General features: G+C 38.3%; 1 protein-coding gene across 6 annotated transcripts in view; it reads left to right on the forward strand.

The window, feature by feature from the left end:
• Positions 1-442: 442 nt before the first annotated feature.
• Positions 443-26,342, forward strand: part of pax2b (paired box 2b) — a 44,424-nt gene continuing 18,524 nt past the window's right edge. For 2 of the 6 annotated variants that reach the window (XM_047376031.1, XM_047376028.1), the window contains exons 1-7: positions 443-970; positions 2,205-2,385; positions 2,715-2,912; positions 7,392-7,471; positions 8,326-8,445; positions 20,334-20,509; positions 24,728-24,842. In XM_047376031.1, the coding sequence (XP_047231987.1) occupies positions 928-970; positions 2,205-2,385; positions 2,715-2,912; positions 7,392-7,471; positions 8,326-8,445; positions 20,334-20,509; positions 24,728-24,842 (913 nt within the window). In that variant the 5' untranslated portion in view covers positions 443-927. The remainder of the gene's footprint in view (positions 971-2,204; positions 2,386-2,714; positions 2,913-7,391; positions 7,472-8,325; positions 8,446-20,333; positions 20,510-24,727; positions 24,843-26,342) is intronic. The other 4 variants (XM_047376033.1, XM_047376029.1, XM_047376032.1 and 1 more) reach the window with 2 other exon arrangements.

Genomic DNA, 26,342 nt, shown 5'->3' on the forward strand with positions numbered 1-26,342 from the left:
ATGGAAAAACTGACAAAATTAAATCGACAACTTTCACTAGTAAACGGACATTTTCATCTGAATTACTTTTATTATGGTTATTGTCCCTTTAACGTGCCGTTTGTCCGAAAAAATACAGGAATGTCTATTTTTTATCATTTTTATGACAATTTATTTTTTTCAATGTACTGTAAGCAAGAAGGTAACTTTTTTACTGTCTAATAAACACATGTTTGTAAGTCGGACTCTGTCTCTTATTTATTTTCCCTCCCCTTCCTGTCGGTGTGTCAGACAACTAGAGACCTCCTCATTTGGACCCCCATTTTTTTGCGCTGGCGAATCACAAAGTGTTGGCATCTATTGCCTTTGTCTGACAAGTCATCCATATAAGCAAAAAGGGGGGTCTGCAGAGGGGAGGAGGAGGGTGAAGAGTAGAGGGAGGGGAGGGTTGCAGCTTTTAGAACCACAGACACAGAGAAGAGGCTTCATTCTCAGCTCCAAAAATCCAGCCTCACGCAGCCAATCGCGCCAAGAAAGCGAGAAGCCGGTGTGTAAGCCTTTCTTCACCCGTGAATCGAGGCAACCAGGACTGAGGACATATCGCGGGCCCTGGACGGAGAAATTCTTGCGCGAAAAAAGGGAACCCGGTTCGCTCGCTGGTATGCTGTGAGAATTACCTCCAGCTTTGAGAAGCGCTCCTTCGGTCATGCCGTGCACCTGCAAGAAGACATCCAGCTGACCGGACCGGACTGCTGAAGAAAAAAAACAAGAAGAAGAGGGGGCAACTTTAAGGGGAATAAGTTGCCATTGGGTCGGGGCTGGACGGGGTCTAAACTATAAGTCCCTCCATCGATTAGAATCATCTATTTTTTCTCCACATTTCCTCCCCCTTGATATTAAGGCGAAACGGCGACTTCAGTTGATTATCTGTCTTTCCTTTGCTATCCAATGGATATTCACTGCAAAGCAGACCCCTTCACGGCGATGCACCGTAAGTAGCACAACCCGAGTTTGTCTGCCGCTGCAGCCTTTGCATGCATGCACATACATGGAGAAAAAAAAAATATTAAAAGGGAAACGTTTACTACCTGCATACTGCTGCAGAGCGCAGCAGTTTTTAAAGTGCAACCAGCATCTTAACGCATACAAAATACGCAGAACAAAGGCCAAACGAGGATGTGTTGGACTAATTGTGACTTAATAAATGTCAGTTGCAAAACTAATTACATTTTCTCACCCTATCTCTTACAATTATCCATGCGAAATGCATCCAAAATATTAAATAAACATAAAATATGTCACAGTAAACAAAGAACACAATTTTCAGCAGGTGCTTTCTCTATTTCCCATGTGCACCAGGCTGAGTCTTTCAGCGCCCAGTCTATATGCGCGTGAAAGGCCTTATAAATCAGGACATATTAGTTACACATCTATTATTCAAATTATCCGTGCAACTACATCCAACTTAAATGCTTATAAAGGATGCTTATTCCTAATTTGAGGAGTAGGTGTTCATAATTGATGACCTCTTTGTTTACAAGATGATTTGCAATATGAGTAATCAGAGTTAAAGTGTAGAGGAATATAATCAACATGCATGCGTGAATGATGAGCTCTGAAAGTGATATGCAAGAATATAACAGTGGGTGCAGATGGCTGTAAAGTATTCTGTTTCAATAAATTATTTTACATTTTTTATTACGTTTATAATTTAAAAAAAAACATGTAAACTTACGCGTCAGTGTAGACTGGGTTAGTATGGCATATAAAAAATACATATTTCTGAACTTAGCACTAATTGTAACATAATTTTTTTTTTCTATTGCAAATATTATTCTAGACATTTTAGTTAATTTTATTTAATTAAATCAAAATTAATCTGGCTGTTTTGAATGGATGCACGATAAGCAGAACAAAATTACGGTTTTAAATGTTCCCTAGTCCAAATGAGCAAAAATAAAGAAAATTATAAGTTTCAAAAACTGGAAGTGTATAATTATTAGAAAGCATGAATTTTATTTTATAAAACACATAAATCAGGGCTCGCTGTGAACACTGTTTCTGACATATATTTTAACAAAGACGTTTTTAAATGAAACCTTTTTTTATTTCAATCACCATTTTCGTGCGTTATAAACGGTTTTTATAGCTTATTTTATTCTTTATTCCTCCTTTTTTCACAACGACCTTATGTAATGTTACGTCTGTGTGTGTTTTTGCTGCTGTTGTATCCCACGTAGGGCACGGAGGTGTGAACCAGCTCGGCGGGGTGTTCGTGAACGGCAGACCCCTCCCGGACGTGGTAAGGCAGCGGATAGTGGAGCTGGCCCACCAGGGCGTCCGGCCCTGCGACATCTCCAGGCAGCTGCGGGTGAGCCACGGCTGCGTCAGCAAGATCCTCGGCAGGTGAGAGGCGGATTCTGCTGGAAAGGCACTCCTAAGTCTATAATAATCAGCTTGATTTTTCATCGTTAAAGCGCTCCTCATAATGATGGGAACTTTTGGTTTATAAGAGGCGCTTTTGTAAGTTCAGATTCCTTGTGAGCGCAAAACTTCCCAAAAGTCGCGTCATGTTTTTATACTACCTGTTTTCTTGGATGCTAAAATGTTTTGTGCGATGCTACATCATACCTAAACACCAAAACGGCAACTTTTTAAATTAAATAAGTAAAACTTTTCCACTTTTTTATCTTCAAACGTACAGTGTTGACTTAAGATTTTTTTTTTTTCTGCAGATACTACGAGACTGGCAGCATCAAACCAGGAGTTATTGGTGGGTCCAAACCCAAAGTGGCCACACCGAAAGTGGTGGAAAAAATTGCAGACTACAAGAGACAAAATCCCACCATGTTTGCATGGGAAATCAGAGACAGACTGCTGGCAGAGGGAATCTGCGACAACGACACTGTTCCCAGCGTCTCATCCATTAACAGGTAGAATAAATGTGTTATACAGCTTTAAAATGTGAACTAATTATAAATGTGCATTGCCTTTGTTTATTTTAAGTTCAATAATAATAATATTATGAATAATAATCACAACAACAATAATAATAAAGGGTTCTTTATTTCTTTATGATTAATTGATTTTTAAGCAAATACAAATGATTATTAAAAAAAAGTTGATTTTGGGATTGATTTGAAATAAAATAATAAAAACAAATAAATGTTTTTTTTTTGTTTTTATGTCTTAAAAAATACAAATATTGATAATCAAAAGAAATAAAGCTTTTTTTGTTTATTTTCATTGTTTATTTTTTGTTTTACTTGTTTTTTTATTAAAAGAACATTATACTGATAAGAATTTATTTTAAAAAGGAACCAAGCTTAGCTAAACATAACTGGTGTTGACGTTTAATGAAAGGGGCATACACAAATTCAGACTATAAAAAAAATATAACAATAATTTATCACATTAGCCCTTTCTCTGCGGCCAAAACCCGAAGAATATAGTTGGAGCAACTTTGCGCAGATACCTCTGAGAATTCAATCTTTGAGACAGAATCCACTCCCCCTCTCTCCTGCAATCAGCAGCTGTACATCCAGGACTGAGTGAATCTGTCGAGATGAAAACCGATCAATATGCGGTGACCAGAATCCTGTGGCGCTATAAAGCAGGCCAATTTTCTTTAGCGCATCTAATGTGCAGGAGGGCTGCACAGAAAGAGAGGGAGAGACAGATCAGTGCTGGATATTTTTGCAAGATGTTGCTTAACCAGAACATGTAAAACAAAATGTTTAAAAAGTCACGACGATGTACTGATGCAAATGGTGATAATGATGTGTAACAGTGCATGGAGGAATTCTTGTCCTAATTGAGTTCAAAATTGGGGCAAATTTTGCGTTTAAAATCTGGACGTTTTTTGTTGTGGCTAAACCCAAACCCAGGACCACCTTCCCCTCACATCACCTGTTTTCTCCCCACCACCACCAGAGATCCCTGGTGATGAACTTTGGTTAAGAGGCACTGTTCCATATAGAGGCAGTGTCAGCATTACATTTTAATGAGCTGATGGGAGAGCCTGGACAGCTCCACACAAGACATCTTTTAAATAGAGAGACATAGAGAGAGAAAGCAAAAAAAGGGTCTGAAGAAAATTCATTTCATGCTTTGTGGCTGCTTAAAAAGCCCCATTTAAGGAAGCTCAGACACATGTATGTGATAAATTCAAAAGGCACGATAATATAATCAAAAAAACACTATAACTTATTTCTTTCTATTCCAATTAAAGGTGGGTTTATTTGGGAAAGGATGATGGAAGTGGGGGAGGCATTGTGTGTCTTTGTTTATGTGGGGAAATTAAATTGTGAGCACAAAGAGCTGTAATTCTATCAGTCAAATAGGAGAGCTGGTGTGAATTTCTATCAGAGGCGGTTCTTGCATGAATACCGTCCCGGGCAGGCCTCTGGTTCACGTGAATATAACGGGGGAAATTTAACTATATTTGAGAAAATATTTTTTCAATAAATAGGTCCACAAATCCAAACTGATTTGCAATCAGTGATGTTTAGTCCTGGTTTGATTAGTCTATGTATTGCGATTTATCTCATTCTAAGGTAGTCTTGATGCAAAAAGAAATATGCTCTTTTTGGTATGTTGTCAGAAACAAATATTTCGCAAATCTTAAAATGTTTTCAGAATATCTATTCAGTGTTGATTGAGGTCAAGGTATTTTACATTTTAAACAAGAGTTCTTTAAATACCGTGCAGAGGCCTTTAATTTAGTGCTCTATAGGAGCCTGGAAACAAATTCCAGTTTCAGTGTCAGACAGATGGCCATATGTTTTACAATGCTTATATTATGCACAATACAGGGCCCTCCCACATTTCCATTGACTAGACATGAAAATAAGTATAAAAAAACTTATTTGGGATGCAACTGAGGTAACTTTTTTTGAGCGACTGCGGCAACCCCTGACAGAGTGGCTCCTGGGCGAAAGCCATATCGATCACATCAAATAGCAAAGTTAAATACTGAACATCTTACACATTGTAAATGTTTTACTCTCTTGCTCTGTATATGATATATGTGTATGATATAGCAGGTGAACACATCTTTAATGGTTAAATTTTGGGCATATTGTCACTGGAGATTTCCAAAAGAAAAGGATTAAAACCATTCAAATGACAGGAGGGTTTTTCTCTCAGGTTTTTAAACAAGAAACAAAAAAAACCCCACAAAAAACCACAAGCTCTTTTCCAGTTGGGTGCGCCAGTGGCAGACAGTCTGACCTCAGAGCCATTAACAAAAGAGGATGCTCGATTTAAACACCTTTCTCCTGCATGCATTATTAAATGCAACAGAGATAGTGTTGTAGTCATACAGAGCCACCAAAACCAATGCTTTCTGTTGGGCATAAAGAAAAAAAAAGCAACAAAAAAGAAAAAGGTCTTCAATGGTGCTCGATATTATTGATTCAGAAGTAAAGCAATTTTAATATCTCTTCAGGGGATTTTCAGCAACAAGCAGGTCATTAATTCATTCAGCTAAATTGCTTATTCGATATGAGGAACATGGATACCGAATAAAATCTTTTTAATTTATGTCGCGCAGACGAGTCGAGGGGCCAAATAACTGTTGTGGGGGGATAAAGGGGGAAAAAATTAAAATATCAATATATGCTTTCTGGGAAGGTGTGTTTTAGGCGGATTTTCCTCCAAGGTGAGATCTTTTATTTGTGACATTGTCAGATTTCTTTCTTGAAAACCTGCAGGCTACTGCAATAATTTCAGTATCTAAAATAACTCATATTATACTGCTCAATACAGAAGACAAAGGAGCAAAATCCCCTAAAATTTCTCAGCAGACCTCTCGTAACTGGCTCCTGCAGCGTCCATGATGAATAGTTTTAAAGTTTACAAATTATTGTGACAGCTCCCTTTCTCCCATAGTGCCATTCAGATTAAAGGAATCTAATGCTGGCGTAAGCTTGTGCAAGGCAATAAGGAACTATTGCTTTCCTGTCACATATAATTTATAGCTTTCTATTTGCATCTGTTTGCCCGTGTGACTAATCCCCAACTTTTTCCTCGCACTGGCCTCAATCAATACAACCTCATCCGTATTGGCACACGGGGGGCCACGGGTTGAGTTTGATCGGTCACTGTGAAACCCCTTCCAAACCTAGGTGGGTGGAGGCAGTGGGGGGTGGAGGTGGAGAGTGCTGATTAGTGTGGGCCAGGTAGAGCCAGTGAAGCTGATCATTGAGGTGAATTGATGTGATTTCATGCTTTGTTTGCAAGATCACCCAGACTAAAAAGTGCAATAGAGAGTTTTTTTCAAGACTTTACCTTTTAAGACGGAACCAATGACCAGATCCATGTTTGCATATGAGTTGCATTTGATATCTTTACCAGAAAGTATATCTGTGGTAGCTGGTGTGATGCTTAAATTAGAGGGGGGATCTGGTCTTAGTCCATCTTGTTGATTTGCTTTCATCCTACGAGTCTGGGTCTGGGTCTCCTGTTGATATCTAGCTAAAACTAGTTGAGGTGCATTTTCTCAAGCCTGCCTGTCAGCCAAAGGCAGCTGAGAGTCTGGGTGTTTTTCAGCTAAAGACACATTTATTCAGGAAGGCTTGCAGTTTCAGATAATTCAGTATTTTCAAATTGTTTGATTATCTTTCTGGCAAGTTTAAAGTCAAACAATTAATATCAAACAACAATGACAAAAAAGCTAATTTGGTATGGCCAACAAGAATGATGACGAGGGATAAGGTAAATAAATAAGTACAATTTGATCCTAGTTATGAAACAATTCGGTCGAGCTTAGGTTAATTATGCCCGCTGATAATAACATTTTCTAATGATGGGAGCCCAGCCAATCGCATTAAGTCACTGACATTGCATCAGTCTGTCCTCCTGAGCAACTATGTGGTGACAATGGACAGTTGACTGCATCAAGTCATCAACTTCGCAGCAGTCCCGCATACTGAGCATGCATGTGGTAAATGGAAAGAAAAACTTCTTTTGTTAATGGCAGCATGAGAAAGTTGAATTATTGACGGAAAAGTAGAGTATAAAGATTTATATCTGTTCTTGCAAGGCTGTCAAACCACGAACAGGCCACAGGTGACTTGGTGTAGGAGTCGGGCATCGCAAGAGTCCTAACCATCCTGAAGCTACACCAATAAGCAAAGAATGCCTTCCCTAGCCTTAGAATTTTAATGTCCTCATTTCCTTGTCCTCTAAAGCAATTTGATTATATAATATATTTGTTTGATCGTTTTCTATGTGTTTGTTTCCTTGGTGTATAATTATGTTTTTATGTCTAACTGTTTTAAACTTTGGTAAAGCACTTTATGTTACACTCATCTGCATGAACATATGAAAATGCTTTAGAAATAAGTTTTACTGAAGAAAAAGTTTACTGAGAATCCCTCATGACGTCTCCTTTTTTCTTTGTTCTCCAGGATCATCAGAACAAAGGTGCAGCAGCCATTCCATCCGTCTCCTGATGGGTCATCACTTTCAACACCAGGCCATACAATAGGTAAATAAATATCATCTTAGAACCTACAGATGTGGACATAAAGTTTCAGATCCATATCAAGTTTTGATGTTTTTTCATGAAAATTGTGAAGACGATGATGGAGATCATTTCTAAACCGTTAACTTACATCTTTATTTGAAACTGCTACATTCCCTGATAAAATAAAAGCAGTAAAAGTAAATTAAAGGCCTGAAATTAAAGACCTGTTTACCTGCTGGCACAATTCTCAAATCAGCTACTTTCTGACAGTCAGTGTGAATTTAGAACAAGGTAGTCTCAACATTGGCATAACCAGATCTCATTAAAAAACTCCAGGGACAAAATTATATTTACAGTCTGGATAGTCATACAACAACAAAAATATCCTCAAATATTTTACAAAAAAGCTGTAATGAACAGCATTCTTTTCTTTGATGCAATTTAAATCACATTTAAGTCACTGATTGGAGGTCTGGGAAAATAATTATAAAAGTTAATTATAACCACTGTATTAATTGCAACAAAAGAGCCAGAAGACGCACACATAATAACAGATTATTAAACACTTTTAAGATTTTTTAAGTACAAAAAATATGTATTTATATTGGTTGTACTCAGAACAGCACTGGTTATATTTCCTGTGAGGATCAAACTGTTCCGTGACAGAGAGTGTTATAATTTAGTTTATACGTTAAATCAGTAACTAGCACTAAACGGGGTAGGATTAAACAAGAGTAAACTTCATCCCACTCCTTTTCAGCAATGCAAATTGTGAGAATAATTGTGATGGCTTTATCGTTATTGTTTACATTCAAATGCTCAAAATAAAAAGTAAGTAAATCGATCAATGAATTTTCTTTCTGCCTTTTCCACAGTACCAAACACAGCTTCCCCACCTGTAACCAGCGTCTCCAATGACCCTGCAGGTTCCTACTCCATTAATGGGATTTTGGGTATTCCTCGATCCAATGGAGAGAAAAGGAAAAGAGATGAGGGTAAGAAGAAAATCTTTAACATTTTGCTTTTTAGACATAAAAAATGCCTAAAAAGCTAACAGAAAGTTTTGCATTTTGAACTGCTTTATCCTGCAAAGTCCTCTTTGCTGAGCTTGCATTAAAACCTGCCTCAGTTCCAGTAGATGACCCCTATAAAACACCTGAGTCTGGACTCTGTTACACTGCTGTGTCAATCTGCCAACGAGTCTTTTGATTTGAAGACACGACCTCCGCTGTTGTCTCCTGCAATTAATCTTTATGGAAGTGATTAAGGGGCTTTAGATAATTACATGTCAAGATGATGTAGCCAACCACCCAGGTCAGTCAAAAAAGCCGCTGTGGCTCTGATGAGGGCTTTTCAACTCCTCCTACCTCCCAACGACCAAAAGTAGCTTCACTTCTTCTGCAGGGGTGATGGATATAAGGAGGCTTGAGGCGATATAGATTATTGGTTCTGTAAGCAATAGGCCTCCCTAATGTCACTACATGAGAAGCTGATGAGAATAGCTAAACGGATGCAGCTGAGTTAGAAGGCCTGCACGGGTACGGAGCAGTTATCTCAAACAGGGTGGGGAATGAGTGCCTTATTTCTGCAGTTCTCCGGAGTGAGAGCTAATCAGAGCTTGGCGGCAGTTTACATAGCGTCTTTCTTTGTTCTGGCGTTTGTCGGGGGGGGGGGGGGGGGGGGGAGAGGTTTGTGGGATATTGAGTGGAATTGATGTTTTATGTGTGTGCAGGGAGGGGAGGGATGACTAATGACCTGTCAGAGGTAGATTTCCTGGCAAAGATATAAAAACCAGCATGACGTGGACATGGCAAATGACATAATCAAGTCTTTTCCCTGTAAGAGATGCAATCGCAGGGGCATAATGCAAACGTCTGGTGTTTTCAGGAGGTTCATTTTCAGTCGTTTGAGGACCCCTCTTGTATTAGCCAGGGTGTAATGTCTAGTCACTGAATGATAAAATGCAGGCATTTCTATGCAGATTGCTACTGAAGGGCAAAGAGGTATTAAAGGGCATGCAGGAGAATAAGCAGTGTGTTTGAGGGGAAACAGGCAGGCCTCCTTTTTGTGGAGGTCTTCTAGCTGACAGCACAATGTTTCTACAGCTATTCAGCCTCAAATGATTCCCCTGATGTGTTGCCATCTCCATGATTTAGGTGCTCGGTTAGCGTTACGATGAAAGAGAAGAAAGCTGTTCTGTAGGTGTGTGCAAGGGTGTGTGTTTGTGTCCCAGCTGGAGCATGTTAATATATATATATATATATATACATATATATGTGTGTGTGTACATATACAATCTATCAGCACCCACCTGGTGTGTACCTGGAACAATGGGGTCACAGATGCTTTATCTCTTCTGATCATAAACTTCAGATCTTGGCCAAACACACAAATGTGCTCAGATACACACACGGTTGCAAAAGGAATGTCTTGCCTTGGGCCACAGTTTGTAAGAATAGTATATTACACAAGGTGCTACCCTGTAGACACAATCGTACTCTTGCTCTCTTCTCTTAAAGAGCACCTCACCATAAACTAAAAAAATGCAGAATTGAAAAATTATTTTTAGGGAGGTGACAGCATGTTACCATTTTTGTATTGATAAAAATCATTTCTATTGTTTCCTTAAGTGTGCTTAGTGGGAATCTATATTAGCCTGCATTGAATATTAAGTTTTTCTTTCTTTTATTTTTAAGTAAGACAAACATTATTAAACGTGACTACAAGCTTGATCATGTTGAACAAAGTTAATTTCAAAGTTTCTTTTTAAATATTGTCAAGTTACTTTAAGTTTATTATTGCATAAATCTTATTCAGAAATCCTATTTAAATCCTACTTGCAGTATATTACTTATTTAAATGAAAATAAATGTGATGCCTGATTTAGGTTTTCTTCTTTTTTATTACAATCTGACTATGAAAATGTGAAGAAATATATAAGAAATATATAAGCATTATTGATATTTTCATGCCTCTGCACAAATTAGATATCCTTATTTTCAAATATTATTATTTATGTTTTTGAAAGATCAATTACCTTACAATTTGTAGGGTTTATGTTCCTTTAATCAGGATGGTTGATCAGGCTGGTTCAGATGTTTAAGTCCCTGTAGGTGATAATCTTCATAATTTATTTTGGTAATATTTGCTTTACTTTAAATAACTCAAATATTTTGCATGTTTACGTGGTTATTAGAGGAGCACCGCATCACAAAAATCAGCTTATCAAACTTAAAGTTTCCCATTTACCTGTTTGTGATGCCTAATGCCTTGTGTTATATTCAATAAATTAGAATATTATTAAATGTTAATTTATTTCTTTAACTCAATTCACTAAAAGAAACACATTATACAGATTAATAACACACAGACTGATGTTTCCAGGCCTTTATGTCTGTTAATTATGATGATTGAACACACATTTTTGATTAGAATATTACACCAGACGAATAAAAAAAGTATTTCTAGTAAAGGAAATTTGGAATAATTAAATGTATGACTAATACCTTCTTAAAGGTTGTTATTATCAAAAGGTACTTTTAATCTAACAAATTAGCTTCATCAGAACTCATATTTTTCTGAATATGACTATACATCCTGCAAAATGCAGCTCAGTAAAGACAGTTCGACTGCTGTGCTTGCTTGTTGATTTTTGTTGTGTTTCTGCGATGGCTTGTTTGCTATCCAGACATATTTTGCCTCGCTCAGTAGGCTGTAGTCTATACTGAGTTAATGCTTGGATTAAATTTCCTCACAGTGCAGTAGCTTCCCTGAGCCCTATTTAAGTTGGTAAGCCTCATGATTATTATGGCACAAGCAGTCATTATCAAAGGATGGAAACACGAACAAAAAATGAAGAGAGGGAAAGGAGGGGGAAAACACAGGGTACTGGGAGGGGAGTGCAACATAAGCTCCAATGAAATGGATTGGCTGTGCAGCTTGGAGTATTTGTTTTAGGCTGTGGCTGTGGCTCTCCGCCAAGCAGGCAGACAGCTCCTAAGTTTCCAAGTCAGCAGTGCCCTTAAAAAAGGCTCCCCCACCCCATTACAGGAAGGATGTAGAGATAATGTAGTGTGACACACGTTATGTACACTGGGTCTCTGCAAGAAGAGCTTCAGGGACACAGGTGTCATAAGAGCCATTAATCTACCATTGTCACATGTTATTGCAAATTAAAAGCACCGTGTTACAGTTGGCAGCTATTGTTGAGAACGGACAGGGAGCGGGAGTGCGGGCGAGACCCCTGGAGACGGTGACCAGCCTTTGGTGAACACGGCTGTCCGAACCTTTTACAAATTGACACTTATTAGAATTCACAATTCTGCAGAGAAAAGCTATTACCTCTCAGACTTAACATCCAAGTAGCTTTCCACCACCCCCACTGCTTCTGACTCTATTTGCTTCAGAAAAAAGAAAACAAAAGATGAGCTTAAGCTGCTCTTTACTGAGAAAAATAAAGACATTTTGTTAGTATTTAGGAATCAATTAATGACTTTATTTTTTCACAGTATAAAGGCTCCTTAGCACACATCAAACATGAAACCTAAGGTGGTTCTTGCATAAATTGCACCCAGTTTCACCCCCCCCCCCTCCCCCCTTATTTATTTATTGCTTTTACAAATAGAGTAGTGGTTTCATCAATCACAAACCACGTCTGTAATCAGTTTAGAAGCAAAGCGCTTTACTTTAGCAAAAGGTGCAAATTAGATACCATTCCTTCAACATAACCACGTTTTTTTAAGCAAGGAACCCCCTACATCTACCAGGGCAGGGGTGCCCAAGTCTAGTTCTCGAGAACTACCATCCTGCATCTTTTGTATGCATCCCTTCTCCAGCACACCTAAACCACATGGCTGAATTCCCTCATCGGTGAGTCATTCAACTCTGCAGAGGCCTGGAAACGAGTCAGTCATTTGATTCAGGGGTGTTGGAGAATGGGTGCATCTCAAGTTGCAGGATAGTAGTTCTGAAGGGCACACCTTTATCAGGGTCAAAATAATTTACCAGTGTGGAAATTTCAGCCCAGAAAAAGGCCCTGGTAGGGAGGTACCCAGTTAACATGTGTATGTGGGCCCAATATGGATTTTGTCATTTGCCAGTAAGGCACCCCTTGCAGGTTTTTGCTGGGTCCCAAATTGGTATGAAAAAAACTCTGTTAAAATAAAACAACTCATAAGAAACCAAAATGGGTCAGATTATCACAAGTTTAGGGCCTAGAACGGGGTAAAGCAACCTGCAGCTCCAAGCCACATGTTGATCTTCAGGCCATCCAAAGTGGGTCTAAATAACCTTGGCCAGAACTGACACAGAACTGAGCAGTGTTTTTAAAATACAAAAGTAATAAAAAAGTTGTAATTAGCTTTTCCTTTCATGCAATATGTACATAAACATTCCACAACAGAATGACACTGATAGCAAGATAAATAATTTTTGTTTTTCAGCAAATTTATTGTCATTACAAATTATTTTCATAAATATGGAATATAGAGAAAAAGTTGCCTTTATTCTAAAAATATAACAAAGAAATACAATCATGCTTATTTAATGGTAAAACAAACACATTTCAATTCAATGTGCAGAGCTTGATAAGTTACGTTTTTTTAAAGGGTTTTGTATGTTTTGTGACTGTAGACAAATGTTAATTAGAGGAAAGAAGAAAAATTACTTTTTGTATTGCCAAGGTTGCTGAACTCCGATCTTGAACAACGGGTGTGAATTTTCCATTCACTTTAAATAAGGAATCCTACAAAGAAAATCTGAATCCTAAAGAGAAAATCTGCTATAGAGCAAAAAACTTCCTTTTCCTTGCTGATGGAGTGAGAAAACAAAACATCTGAATCTGTGTAATCCCCTTAAAGTTTGTTTAATCTGTAGTGACTTTATGTAGGTTATTAAGTGTAATAGCTGTTACAGACTGATCTGTTATAACATTATTGCTATAACAGCTTTTTATTTACACAACATGAGCCTCTCGCTCCCACACACAAAACATTGCTCAACACTTTTGGAACAAAAGGAGAGACTGGCTAAGCAGTAGCGGATGTAATTTAGCTGAGCGGCAAAGTTTTGAACCCCACAGTGGAAACGTACAGAAGAAAAAATTAGGGTAGAATAGAAAAATATAAGGTTCCAGGAAAATAAGTTCCATGTGAGACAGGTTTAGGGTTGGATAGTCAAAATGCAGTTTTTTACAGAGTTTTTCTTTTTGATTTATGAGAGAAACACAAGCAGAGGAATTTTATGATAAAAATCATCATCATTCACTGAAGCAACACAGATAGCCAGAAGCAATCAAAATGTACATGATTGTGTGCTACAGTAACACACCCTGCTCTGTTTATCAGCATTTGTTTCGGGGGGAAGAAAGAACACAGGAAGTCAGAGAGCAGCAAAATGTCTGCCCCTAAATGCAACAATCCAAATTAGATTAATAAGGCATTTAACTCCCAATTTCTTCAGGTAATCAATTAGGCTCAGCCTGTAAATGCATAACCCTACAAATTTTTAGCTTTTAGTGAAAGAAAAGCCGCAAATCTTAGTTTTCTTTGTGTTAATTAATTGAATTTCCATCAATCCACTGAACAATTTGCGATCCAGTCCTTAAAAACTAATTACAGATCTTTGGCGATGCAGAACGAACATTTTACATTCCACAGACAGTATTTCATTTGTGTTTACATAATCAAAACATTCAATTAGAAAAGCAAAATGCAGCTGAGTTCATCCAAATGGATGCAAATGAGTTTTAATTTGATTCCATTTAGCCCAGAATTGCAATCAGGCCGGGAAATTATAGAGGTGTGTTATTGTGAAAATGTATGACGGTTTGTTAAGGTTACCATGCGAATATATGTTGGCATGTTATTAAAATAAATTGTAGAGTGGGTATGAGGAAAAATGAGTGGGAGGCAGAAAGCTTTCAGTGACCTTAAGGTGCCGGCTCAGCCTTCCCACACATCGAACAAAAACATCCAAGACCTCCATTTTTATTTAATCTGAGCACCCTTCCTTCCTCTGCTCAGGACAGGCTTTTCAGAGGAAAGTAAATGTCATTTAAAGCAAATATTCAGTCTTTTTGTTATTTTGAGGGCAGTCGTTCAAAGTCAGAGCAATCCTCAAAGATGTGTTGGCTGAAGCTGCCTGCTGGGGGTTGTGACCCTTGGGTGCCAAACCTGCAGAGAGGAGTCTGCTTTTCGGAGCTGGCTATCTGATCCAATGGAGGCTGTTACCTCGTTACCAGAGTGTTAATGCAGACTGATGTCAAGATGAATATTATCATTCTTAGGGATGACCAGTGAATGACCAGCGAGAATGGGATGGCATGTAGCTCACACATACAGAGCCACTCAGGTCAAAGATTGTTATAACTGCTTAGAATGGACTCATTTAGGTACATCTAAACACTTGGTTTAACTTTCCATTGTGAAAATCTGCTCTGACGGTGGACACTCTGTGGGGCCTTAAAAGTCTTTAAAGGTTAATATTTAAAAGCTTAGAGATCTTTTATATAAGTTTAATTAGCAATGCATATAAAATGAATAAGGCAGCAATCATAAGCTGATGCAAAAAACAGCAAATAATGATAAAAAATACTAAAGACCATCACCTTTCATTCAGGGCTGGAAGTTAGAGTAGTTGTCAACACTGTTACCTTGCAACAAGAAGTTTCTGAGTTCAAATCCTGGACTTTCTGTCAGGATTTTCTGCCCACCCATGCCCACCCATGAGTGGGTTTACTCTTGGTACACTAGTTTTCTCCCACAGTGAAATGCACATTAAGGTCATGACATAATCTCCTCATCGATAAACACAAGCTTCTTGTACTTTGCGGATAAGCACTCTCCCCTACTCATACTATTTTTAGCACAGCTGAATCGCAGCATTCTACCCAGAGAAAAGTTTTATTAAAGACTCTTAAGGGATGATATTGTGCTGGTTCATATACACTGACCAATCAGTGGAGGAGAAGAATAAAACAACTGAAATGAAAGAAGAAAGTGATTTCACACCAGAATCTCAGTGCAGTTTCTTTGTCCCTGAGAGATAAATTATGCAAACTTGAAAAACAGCATTCTATTTCTTCAAAGCTTCTGCTCATTATCTGATTTTTTTTTTATTAATCTACTGTGTGTTTGGGGCCACCCTCTTTTGGGGTTATTATTCGACTGGTGACTTGCCCAGGGTATCATATTGTGAGAATCTCCCCAGGCCCATGCCTACATATTGTCATGCTGTTATTCGAGCTACAGACATATCTTTATGTGGCATTTTTAATGGAGATGTCTCAGAGCGCTGTAGGTTTGTCAGAAGCAATGAGGGCAGATTGGACTGCCCTCAGTTTGAATGGGAGGAAGAGTGTGCAGCTTGACCCAGGATGGCTCATCTTGTGCGTGGGAAGTAGTGAATGACAAATATGGTTGTGGGAGGCTATTGATCAGATGCTGTGGCTCAGGCGAGCTGATGGAGAGTAATTAATGACTCTCTTTGCTTTAGTAAAAAGGAAAACAATTCAGCTTGATAGTGACAAAGAGCAGCAGAAGTAATAACAGGTGAGTGACCTTCGTGTGGCTGTGTAGAAAACATACATTCATGTGATTGAGACAAATTGTCACGGAAGGAAAAGTCAGTTGTTTTTATGAATATTTGGAGGATATATGTCCCATTTTTACTATTTCTCAGTTTGATATTAAGCCAAAACCACTATATTTATATGCTCAAATTAGCATTTTGGGGCAGTTTGGACAAAAGTGCCATTGTTTTACAATTTCAAATCACGTTTGTTGTTATAAGCATGGAGGCATAGGCAGTGCTGTGAATTGTCTACCTAAACTCACATCAGTCTTCTGTTGTTACCTCCACCCAATCATCACTATGAAAAGTTGAAATTTGACAAGTCGAGTGGCGAAACAAATAAGTGACATAAAAGCTGTATATCACACCAGTGACTTGGGCAAAGCTACTAAATGATAAAATGTTAAAAACGCACAAGTTTTCAACAAGTGTGATGTCGCAACAATATGAAGGCTTAAATTTTACTTATTTTCGATTCCTAAAAACATGAAATGGTCTTCTCAACCTACCAACACTAAGACCTCAGGTTTCTTTACATAGTTCTAAAGTACACACTCCTGTTGAATGAATGTTTTATCAGGTATTTTAGAAAGGACCAATGTAAACCTCGTACTCGTACTTGTCGTCTTCCGCTTTATCCGGGACCGGGTCGTGGGGGCAGCAGACTCAGCAGAGACGCCCAGACGTCCCTCTCCCCAGACACCTCCTCCAGGTCCTCCGGGGGGAACCCAAGGCGTTCCCAGGCCAGACGAGAGACATAGTCCCTCCAGCGTGTCCTGGGCCTCCTCCAAGTGGGACGTGCCTGGAACACCTCCCGAGGAAGGCGTCCAGGAGGCATCCGGTATAGATGCCCGAGCCACCTCAACTGGCTCCTCTCGATGTGGAGAAGCAGCGGCTCTACTCCGAGCCCCTCCCGGATGGCCGAGCTCCTCACCCTATCTCTAAGGGAGTGCCCGGCCACCCTACGGAGGAAGCTCATTTCAGCCGCTTGTATCCGGAATCTCGTTCTTTCGGTCATGACCCGAAGTTCATGGCCATAGGTGAGGGTAGGAAGGTAGACCGACCGGTAAATCGAGAGCTTCGCTTTTCGGCTCAGCTCTCTCTTCACCACAACGGACCGGCACAGCGCCCCCATTTCTGTGGCATCCGCACCGATCCGTCTGTCGATCTCCCGCTCTATTCTTCCCTCACTCATGAACAAGACCCCGAGATACTTAAACTCCTCCACTTGAGGCAGGAACTCCCTTCCAACCTGAAGAGGACAAGCCACCCTTTTCCGGTCGAGAACCATGGCCTCGGACTTGGAGGAGCTTCTTCATCCCAATGTAAACATTTCACCAGAAAATATCATTTTCTGGTGACATGTTTGCTGACTGTACTGTTGAACCACAATGCATCACCGTACTTTCTTATCTTCTGCTCTAAAATGTGGTATAATTAACAATAAATGTGATACTTAAAGACAAAAAAAGTAAACTACTTAGAGTGTAATAATACAAGACAACTGTCACTGCAAAGATCATAGTCTGGTGCATCTAGTTATGAGCAAAATCCTACCATAGTCACAAGGAATCAGTAACATTTTTTACTGCTTTGTTTTAAGTGCCATTATTGACAAGTAATATATATTTATATATATATATTTATATTGATAGCAAAGAGAACATTTGCATGCTTTGTCACAAGAAAACCGCTGACTATATGGGACTTAATAATGTTATTTTTAATAATATATTTTTTTCATAAACAGTCATATAATATTTATGTATTTCTATATTATTTTTCATGTATTTATTTATTTGTCATTTATATTGTTCAGATAAAAGGTAATGCTAATCAAAATATTATTTTAATAACTCGTTCTTATGTTTCAATTATATTGTTCTATAAAAATCCCTTGTACTGAGCAGTGCGCATTCCCACAAAAGCGCATTGAGTTTAATTTCACGTATTCAGATTTTCATTACTTCTCTTCATCCTTTCAAATATTATATTCACATTTCGTTGACAATATATTCAATGTTTCATCCTTGATTTTTGGGCTCTTTGTCCATATATCCAAACTTTGGTACTATGTTGTGGAGCAGATCATTCAACTATTGCGCCAGTTTCACACTTGGCACAAAAAAGCTTAATATTCTATACAAGACGATTATGAGTATGAGATCAACTTCGCCCTTTGAAGCCAAGTGCTTCAAAAGCCACCAGATGCTACAACACTATAGCTGAATACAGGTGGGCACATTCATTAAGCTATTTGAGGGTACTAAACTTGTGCATATCAGGTTTGCTTGGCCTTCTAATTCTGATCTTGGAAGCAAACAGATTTACTCCTAAACTAGCTCTACCGAGCAAATAACATATCTCTGTGCTGATACAGTTCACACACTCTTAAATTTAGTGTTATGTATGCATGTAGAGAATGGCCTGGTCACATCTGTGTATATTTCTTTTGAGAACAAATAGCTTGGCATTCTCAAAGACCAGAACAGTTTTTTTCACTCTGATTGCACAGACAAAGTACCATCTGCTGAAAGCTAGTGGTAATTTTGGTGAAGAAAAAAAAGAGAAAAGAAGTGGTTACTATATAAAAAACAGCAGAAACATTACTGAAGGTAGTTGAACTATTATACTTGAATTTGAATGTTGAACTATTCCCATAATGTACTCTCATACATCTCTTATAATGTCCTAAGTAAAGTTTCTAATAGACAAATTGCTTTGCCAGAGGTAGCTTATCTATCTAAAAGCCACCTCACTGGCAACCATGATTTTTTTATGTCTTGTATGTCTATGTTTTTATAAGAGATATTTCCTGTTCTGTACCAGTACACCCGAACACAAAACAGAAAAGGAATATTATTGATATTTTCAATTGTCCTATGTGGAACTTCTCAGCATTTTAAAAGAAAGCTAAAGGAGGCACAAATGTAAGTAATTCTGCCTGAAATACTACTCCTTAATGCCCTACGTGTGTGTTATTTGGACACAGTTTTTAATATGCAGTAAACTGACTATATCACATACAGGGAGCTGAGAATAATAAAGAAGAAAAGCTTTAAATGAGCTAAGAAGCAGAGGTTCTCTGAAATTGAAACTGATAATCAAATGAGAAATCGTTATTTTTAGTAACAAAAAGGTTTATAGAAAAATCGTAGCTTTCTTATTTTGCAGCTGTCAGCACAAATCTGGTTATACACATTTTACAGATGCTCAGAAACTCTCCCACTCCATTCTACATCTTCTCTAGCTCCTTTTTGGAGAGCCGGGTACATCGTTTGACCCCGACAAAAGGTCATGGAACCAAATGGAAAGGCACTAACCCTCCCAAATGGTGCTATCGTGCAGACATGATTGATCAATTGAATTCTATGGCAGGGGAAAACGTGGGATTAAGTAGAGTATTATACGCACAACGAGTTGAGGCATGATGTTCATTTCGAGTTCATTTCAGCTCCCTCTTTCCACCAGATCAGGCAATCAATAGCAGGGCCTTGCATATCATATATCACCGCTCTCCCACTGAGGGAAGAACATAATCTGCAACAAATTTAGAATGACAGATTTGTAAGGGAGCTGAAGCTTTTCTTTGGGTCTGGAAGGAGACCTACGCTGCAGCCACTGAAGGGGGTGGTGGGGCCTGTGAAAGAACTGTCTGTAAAAACGTTTTAAAGATTTGCACACTGTTATAAAAGCTAAGGCATCCTCCTCTGAACAGCCAGGTAATCAGGTCAGGAGTCGGGAGAAAATTCCCATGTTTGAAGAGCAGGGATGATTGAACTAGACTGTGCAGTTTTATTCTGCCTCTTGTCCTCTACTTCTGCTTCCAAATGGAACTGCATGCTCAAAGATAATAAAAGCAGTATTGAATTGTAAAAGGGTGATTGTACTTTAAAAAGCCACGTGATTTTAATGTACATTGGGCTTTTTTTCAGGAGGAGAAAGGAAGAACGAGATTCTATGGTGGGAATGAAAGTGAAAAATCACTATAATGGGCTCACTGCCGCTTTAATTATTTCACACACTTGCTTCAACGAGTATATCTGTGCAAGTGACTGTAATCCATCAATTAATAGATGGATCTCAGATCATGATGGCATAAATTCTTTGCAGCAAAAATTACGTGTGATGTAGCAACTTTCTCACCAAATCAAAGTAGATGGAAAGAATTTGCCTTTTTTTTTCCTGAGACCGCCTTACAGAGATGCAACGCAAAATACATGAGGAGAATATAAAGTGCATAGCTTGAAGCTTGAAGTGAAGGCCAGCTTCCCGGGGTCAGTGTCTCGAATGTTGCTCTCTCTTCTTGTAGATGGTTCAGATGGTTCTGGCCCAAACAGTGATTCTCAGGGTAGCGTGGAGAGTTTACGGAAGCACCTAAGGGCAGACGCCTTCACCCAGCAGCAGCTGGAAGCATTGGACCGGGTCTTTGAGCGCCCCTCATACCCAGACGTCTTCCCCACATCGGATCATGTCAAACCGGAACAGGTTAGTGGCATCTTTTCACACTCACACACAAAATAAAACACAAGTATATTCCCAACACAAGGAAGAACAGCTAATTAAAGAAATGGCTAAAAATGGCGAAACACAGAATTACAGTTCGAACATGTATAATACTAGAGGGATCAGTAGGAAAACTCCCACACATTATTGATTTTGTAATGAAAAACACATTCCTTGTACTTGCTGTAATTGAGAAAAACAGTCAAGCAGCATGAAATGAATCAATATCCAGATTTTCTTTAGGTTTTTTTCACTGCTTCCTATCTTTGTTCTTTACAGGGCTACCCTATGTGTTAATTGGTAGAGACTAAACATGGGCAAGTAGGACATTTTCATGGTGTAATAACTGCATAAAGTACCACTGTTATACAGAATTTAAATGTAAATTTAAATAAAACTGTATAGGAGGGCAGAAGTGCTTCTATTTAAACAATCGCCTACTGTTAAACCATAAACAAAAAATATGGAATAAAAACCCACTAAATGTTGTTGAATTCAAATCCCTTTCAATTTAGTTTGATTTATATAGCGCCACATTACAACAAATGTCCTCCCAAGCTACTATACAAGATATATCCATATCCAATTATATACTGTATGTCGAAGTTAATTTCAGATCAGTCAAAATAATACAATTCAATCATATAGTTGCATTCATATTTAAATACATGCAGTCCAATACCATCCTACTTATAGCATAATACAATCAATGTTGATCACATCTAGGAAAGCTCAGTTGAATGTATCAAATGGCTGGCTTTGCAACAAGCATGTGGCCACAGTAGGGAGGAATTACTCTCCTTATACAACTTTAAAGCAGATCCAGGTTCAGTATGAGTGTGTATGAGTGGCCATCTATGGTAACATCGTGGGGCTTGAGAGGACAGAAAGTAAAAACAGACCAAAACAAATTAACTCTGTATTCAATGACTCAAGTATAACAAACTGATATTAGATGGTTAATTAGCCGGGCTATCTGCTGTTGGCTACTTATCATAGTTTTATTTTTTCCATCACAATCAGAATTGTGTATTGCATTTTAAGTTGCAATATATACATTTGGTGGTAAATAAAAAGGATTTATTTTCTTAAGAGAAATTGTTATACATACAATATTATTACAAAAGAAGAAACTATGCAAATATGCATAGTGCTAACAACACAAATAAAATGAAAGCATATCTAAAATTCTGATGAGTCTGGACAAAGATTTATTTGAAATTTCTTTTTATTTAACTTTGAGCTGGATGTTGAAAATGTTCATATCTGCCATGTATGGTCAACATGAAAGGCTGGTTGGCTTGTATGTTTTTCTGTTTTATCTTTTGGAATTATGCCAGCATGTGTTACTGAGTTTGGGGTAAATACACTAAAAGATGATTCTACACTTGAAAGCCAAAGACCACAACGTGAATTTTATTGAGTGATTTATTTTTATCAGGTAGCCTTTCTGTCACAACTAACAGGTAACCTTTTCTTGCAGCCAGACCGAATATGAGCAGCATTGCCTATTGTCATTATCTAAAGTACAACTTTCCTGCCAGAAAATCATGCAAATTGGAGATTTTAAACTTTGGCCATCGCTGTATGGAACAGACAAAGTGGGAGTAATTTCTCCAAACAGTCAAGCAGTAGCTATCTGTTACATGTCCTGACACAAAAGCAGCACCCCTCTGCTTTCAGTGTCGAATTTGTTTTTTGTTAGCAAGGGAAAAGTGTTATAGCCTTTTTTCAGCCAGCTGACGGGGCAGCGTGCAGCAACAAGTATGAGAGGGATAACACTGGTTTAGTCTTTGCTCCAAACAGCAAAAGAAAAAAGACTAAACTTTATGAAATACAAATTTTTTGTGGTTATATAACCGCACCTTTGAAAAACCTTGGTATACTGTGATAAAGATAACTGGCCCGTGCCAAACATAGACAAACAGCATCCAGCAAATACATATCAACATATGAATACCATACTGTTATTTGTAGAAAAAATTAATAAGCATTTACGAAACTGCTAACCCCCGCACAACAAATCGACACTCAAATACCACCTTTTATTAAAAGCTCTTGGCTTATTACTATGGATAACCTTTATTTACAGTTCTTTCATTATACTATTAAATAACAAGAGACTATTAATTTATCCCCCCAAACTACAAGTCAGACCCATAAAACAAAAAGCAGTCCCCCTAATTGAGTTCATTTTAATTTCTCTCCAATCGGGGCGAATTACGCAGGTGATAAATCAGTGGGACAGGCCTCACCTCCAGAAGAAGGCCTAATTTGCAGCTAATTACAAAACTGATTCCTACTGGAAGATCAATACCGAAACGAATTGGAAATGACTTGCAATCACAGAGAGCATCAGGGAGACTATTAAAAGGCAGGGGGGAAAGGGTTAGACCTGACAAAAAGTGGGGTAAGGCAGAAAAAAGGAAGGAGGCCTAGAAAGAGTCCAGAAAAATCAGCTTTAATTTACTGCAATATTAATCAGAGCACTTTCCCCCTTTCATGGATGCCTCATGTTTTGTTTTGTTTTGTTTTTTTCTCGTGGAAAATGTGGTCCTATTAGCCAGTGTCTGGGTTCTGTAGCACAGAGCATTAAAAACCCATTCTGGAGATGCAAACCTCAATAGATTCACCCCTCCCACACTTCTGCTAGCCATTTGGTCATCCCTTTCAGACCCATCTTTTCACTTCTCTCCCTCCTGCCCTTTATCTGCATGATAAAACGTCTGTATGGCGTCTAAAGCCAGCATGAATACAGGAAAACATCCGACATTGTGCCAGTGAACAGTTGTAGACGGCAAATAAAGTTTATCTGTGATAGTGACAGACAAGAGCAGGGTCATGGGCGTCCCCCCCGTGGGAGCCCAGCCCACCGAACCATTTATACTCGGCTTTGGACAAACATTGTCAACACGGAAGTCTCATCTCATTAAAAAACCTGCCAACATCTGGTGGTGGTGTCTTTTTGCCTTGTTTGCAAAAGGACAAAGAGATATTTTCTACATTGTTATGTTTTTTAAAATATATTAATTAGATGCTTTTCAACAATGAGATTGAATATAATTTAAGTTTCTGCTTTAAGAGAGTTGAGGTAATTGATCTTTTAATTTCAAAACTACAAAAACATCAAAAACGTTTCAGATGTTGAGAGTTTGCCCTCATAGTGAGAGTTACACAGGAAAAAAGGTGTAAAAACTATTTTGAGCTAACTTGGAACATATTGCATCAAACATCATACATTTTGGCAAAACCAGGAAACTGAAAACTAATAAACTATAAGCTCACTTTGAAAAAAGCATATTTTTCATGCAGCAGGAGAGTTTCAAGCTCCCAGCAGCATGTATTGAAACTTCTTGGTTAACATTTTCAATCTTTTTATATAAACTATTTACAAAGCAAGCATACAGTTCATCCTACTCAGTGGCAGCATATTGACATAAGTGCAAAAACTAAAGTATTATTCTGTAGTTTGGTTTATTCAAGCCCAGTACTCAATGCTAACAAGAGAGAAACAACAGTTGTGCATGTGATTCTATTCAGTTTTACTTAAGGTTTAGACTCCAAATTAAAAGCAACAAACTTAAGAAAAAAGTAAAATTGAATTATGATTTTCAAACACAACCACATGGATTTTCTGAAACAAACAATTCATCACACTTATTGTTGGGAGGAAAACATAATAAATGTTTTTGCATTGATGTAAAATAAAAACAACAGCATCACCTAATAATTAACAAGATTTAAGTTGATATTATTGTCTTTTCCGTGTCTGAAGTTTTATTCAGACACGGTTTAGACTCCAAATTAACAGCAACAAGCTAAAGATAAACAATGAATTGTATTTTTTTCAAACAGGACCACATGGTGTGTCTGTAACAAAGCAGAACTGCTTTCTCCCTTGGCTGATCAGGGGTAGAACTGCAGTCAAGCACAAAGGGCCAGCTGACGCCTTGGCTTTTCACTCATCTCCAAATCCCACTTCCTCTCTCAGACAATACCAAAATACATTCATGATATGCTTGAACTGCCACCCTGCAGAATGCACACACACACACACACACACACACATACACACTGCTCTCCTCCAAATTTATACTCACACAGGCCTGTGTGGAGTGCTTAATGGAGGAGGAGAAAAGGAGGATTTCCATGTCGGTATTGTTTGGTTGTGTAATGATTCAACTGTCCTTTTTTTCCCAGGCTAATGAGTACTCGCTCCCTGTCCTGAATTCCAGCCTGGACGAAGTCAAGCCCAGTTTATCCTCTAGCGCCAACCCAGACCTGGGCCCCAGTGTGTCGCAAAGCTACCCTGTAGGTAAGATCAAGTGCCACATTAACAATATGCCTTTATGCTGCCAAGCTGAGAGGGTTGGAACTATAGAGATGCACCGATCAGAAAATAGTGGCCGATTTTCAATTTTATAAACCTTTGAGCTGCTGAAAATGATTTTAGATTAATCTGATTTATTTTTTATAAACTTTAATATAAGACATAAGAACAAATATTTTTTTTTCAAGCCTGCCTGCCATGAGCAGTCATTCATTAATTATTTTAGAAGCACAGGTCTTGCTATTTGCATAAAAGAGCTGTAACACAGAGGGTGGTGACATTAGAAATTAGCTTTTATACATTAAAATTGCAGTTTCTATGTGTATTTCCTTTAGAATATGGACCTTACCTTCACTCAAAGATGAGTGAGTTTTTAATTATGTAATGTTTAGCATTACCAATGAACAATAGTTTTCATGTATATTCCGTACAGAATAAAAATCCTTAACATAAATGTGAGATTTCCAACAGGCAGCAAATATTCCCAAATTGAGCACGTTCCATAAAAAGTTTACGTTAAAAGTTCAAAACACTAAAACAGAGCAACAATGCTTTACACTGTTTAGTTTACCTGTTATTAAAGTCGATCTCTTATATAGCCTGCATGTATTACAGGCATGTCTCAACATGTCTGGACTCATCGCAGAAAATACTGTTTGCTTTTAAATAGTTTTACCAGTTTTTTGCTTCGTCTCAATTGATATTTATTGATTTATTAGCGCTTTTGTTTGTGCTTTTGTTCCTTATACCTTTATAGAATCAAGTGCACATCTTTTGTTTATCTCGTTTGCACTACGTAATCCGCTTCAAGTTCTGGTTGAACCAAATTACAGGAAAAGACAGCCATTCTTGCTTAGTTGCTCAAATAAATGCTGCTAGTTTCCTGAAACGGTCGTTAGTTGAATGAATTGATGAGCGAGTGAACCCGTGGGTTCACAGATTCAAAGAAGACAGTTTGTAGTTTCCAGCAGGCTGATCTCTGGTCGAGCTGAAATCACCCGATTCTGTGTGACAATTTTTCGGTGCATCTCTAGGGAAACAAAAAGGATCCACACTCAATGAATTCTGTGATATGTGACAATAAAGATTAACCAAAAAGTTAAGTGTAAAGGCTTTTTTTAATACAGAGCTGAAGAAATGGGATTGATGTGCTAAAATAGTGAGCAGCTGTCCTCTGTCCAGTTTTTGCTGACCAAGTAGGGCGTTAAGAAAGACTGGGAGCTTGTTCAGTCAACGCTGGACAAGGACCTTTGGGTGTCAGCACATCAGAACTATGACTGTGTATCAGAGCAAGGCCTCTGTGAAGAAAAAAGAAAACGGGCCACAGTGGAAGACTGTCAGCTGCTCCTGTGATTTTTTTTTTTTTTTTCACAAGGAGGCAGTTTGTGTGGTTCAAAGCAGAAGTAATGTGCTTCGGTAAATACGCTCTGGCATTTCTGCTGCCTGACTCTAACACCATGATCATTTATTTCACCCTCCCGTTGC

The sequence above is a fragment of the Girardinichthys multiradiatus genome, chromosome 10 (assembly GCF_021462225.1).
Source record: "Girardinichthys multiradiatus isolate DD_20200921_A chromosome 10, DD_fGirMul_XY1, whole genome shotgun sequence".
Lineage (NCBI taxonomy): Eukaryota > Metazoa > Chordata > Actinopteri > Cyprinodontiformes > Goodeidae > Girardinichthys > Girardinichthys multiradiatus.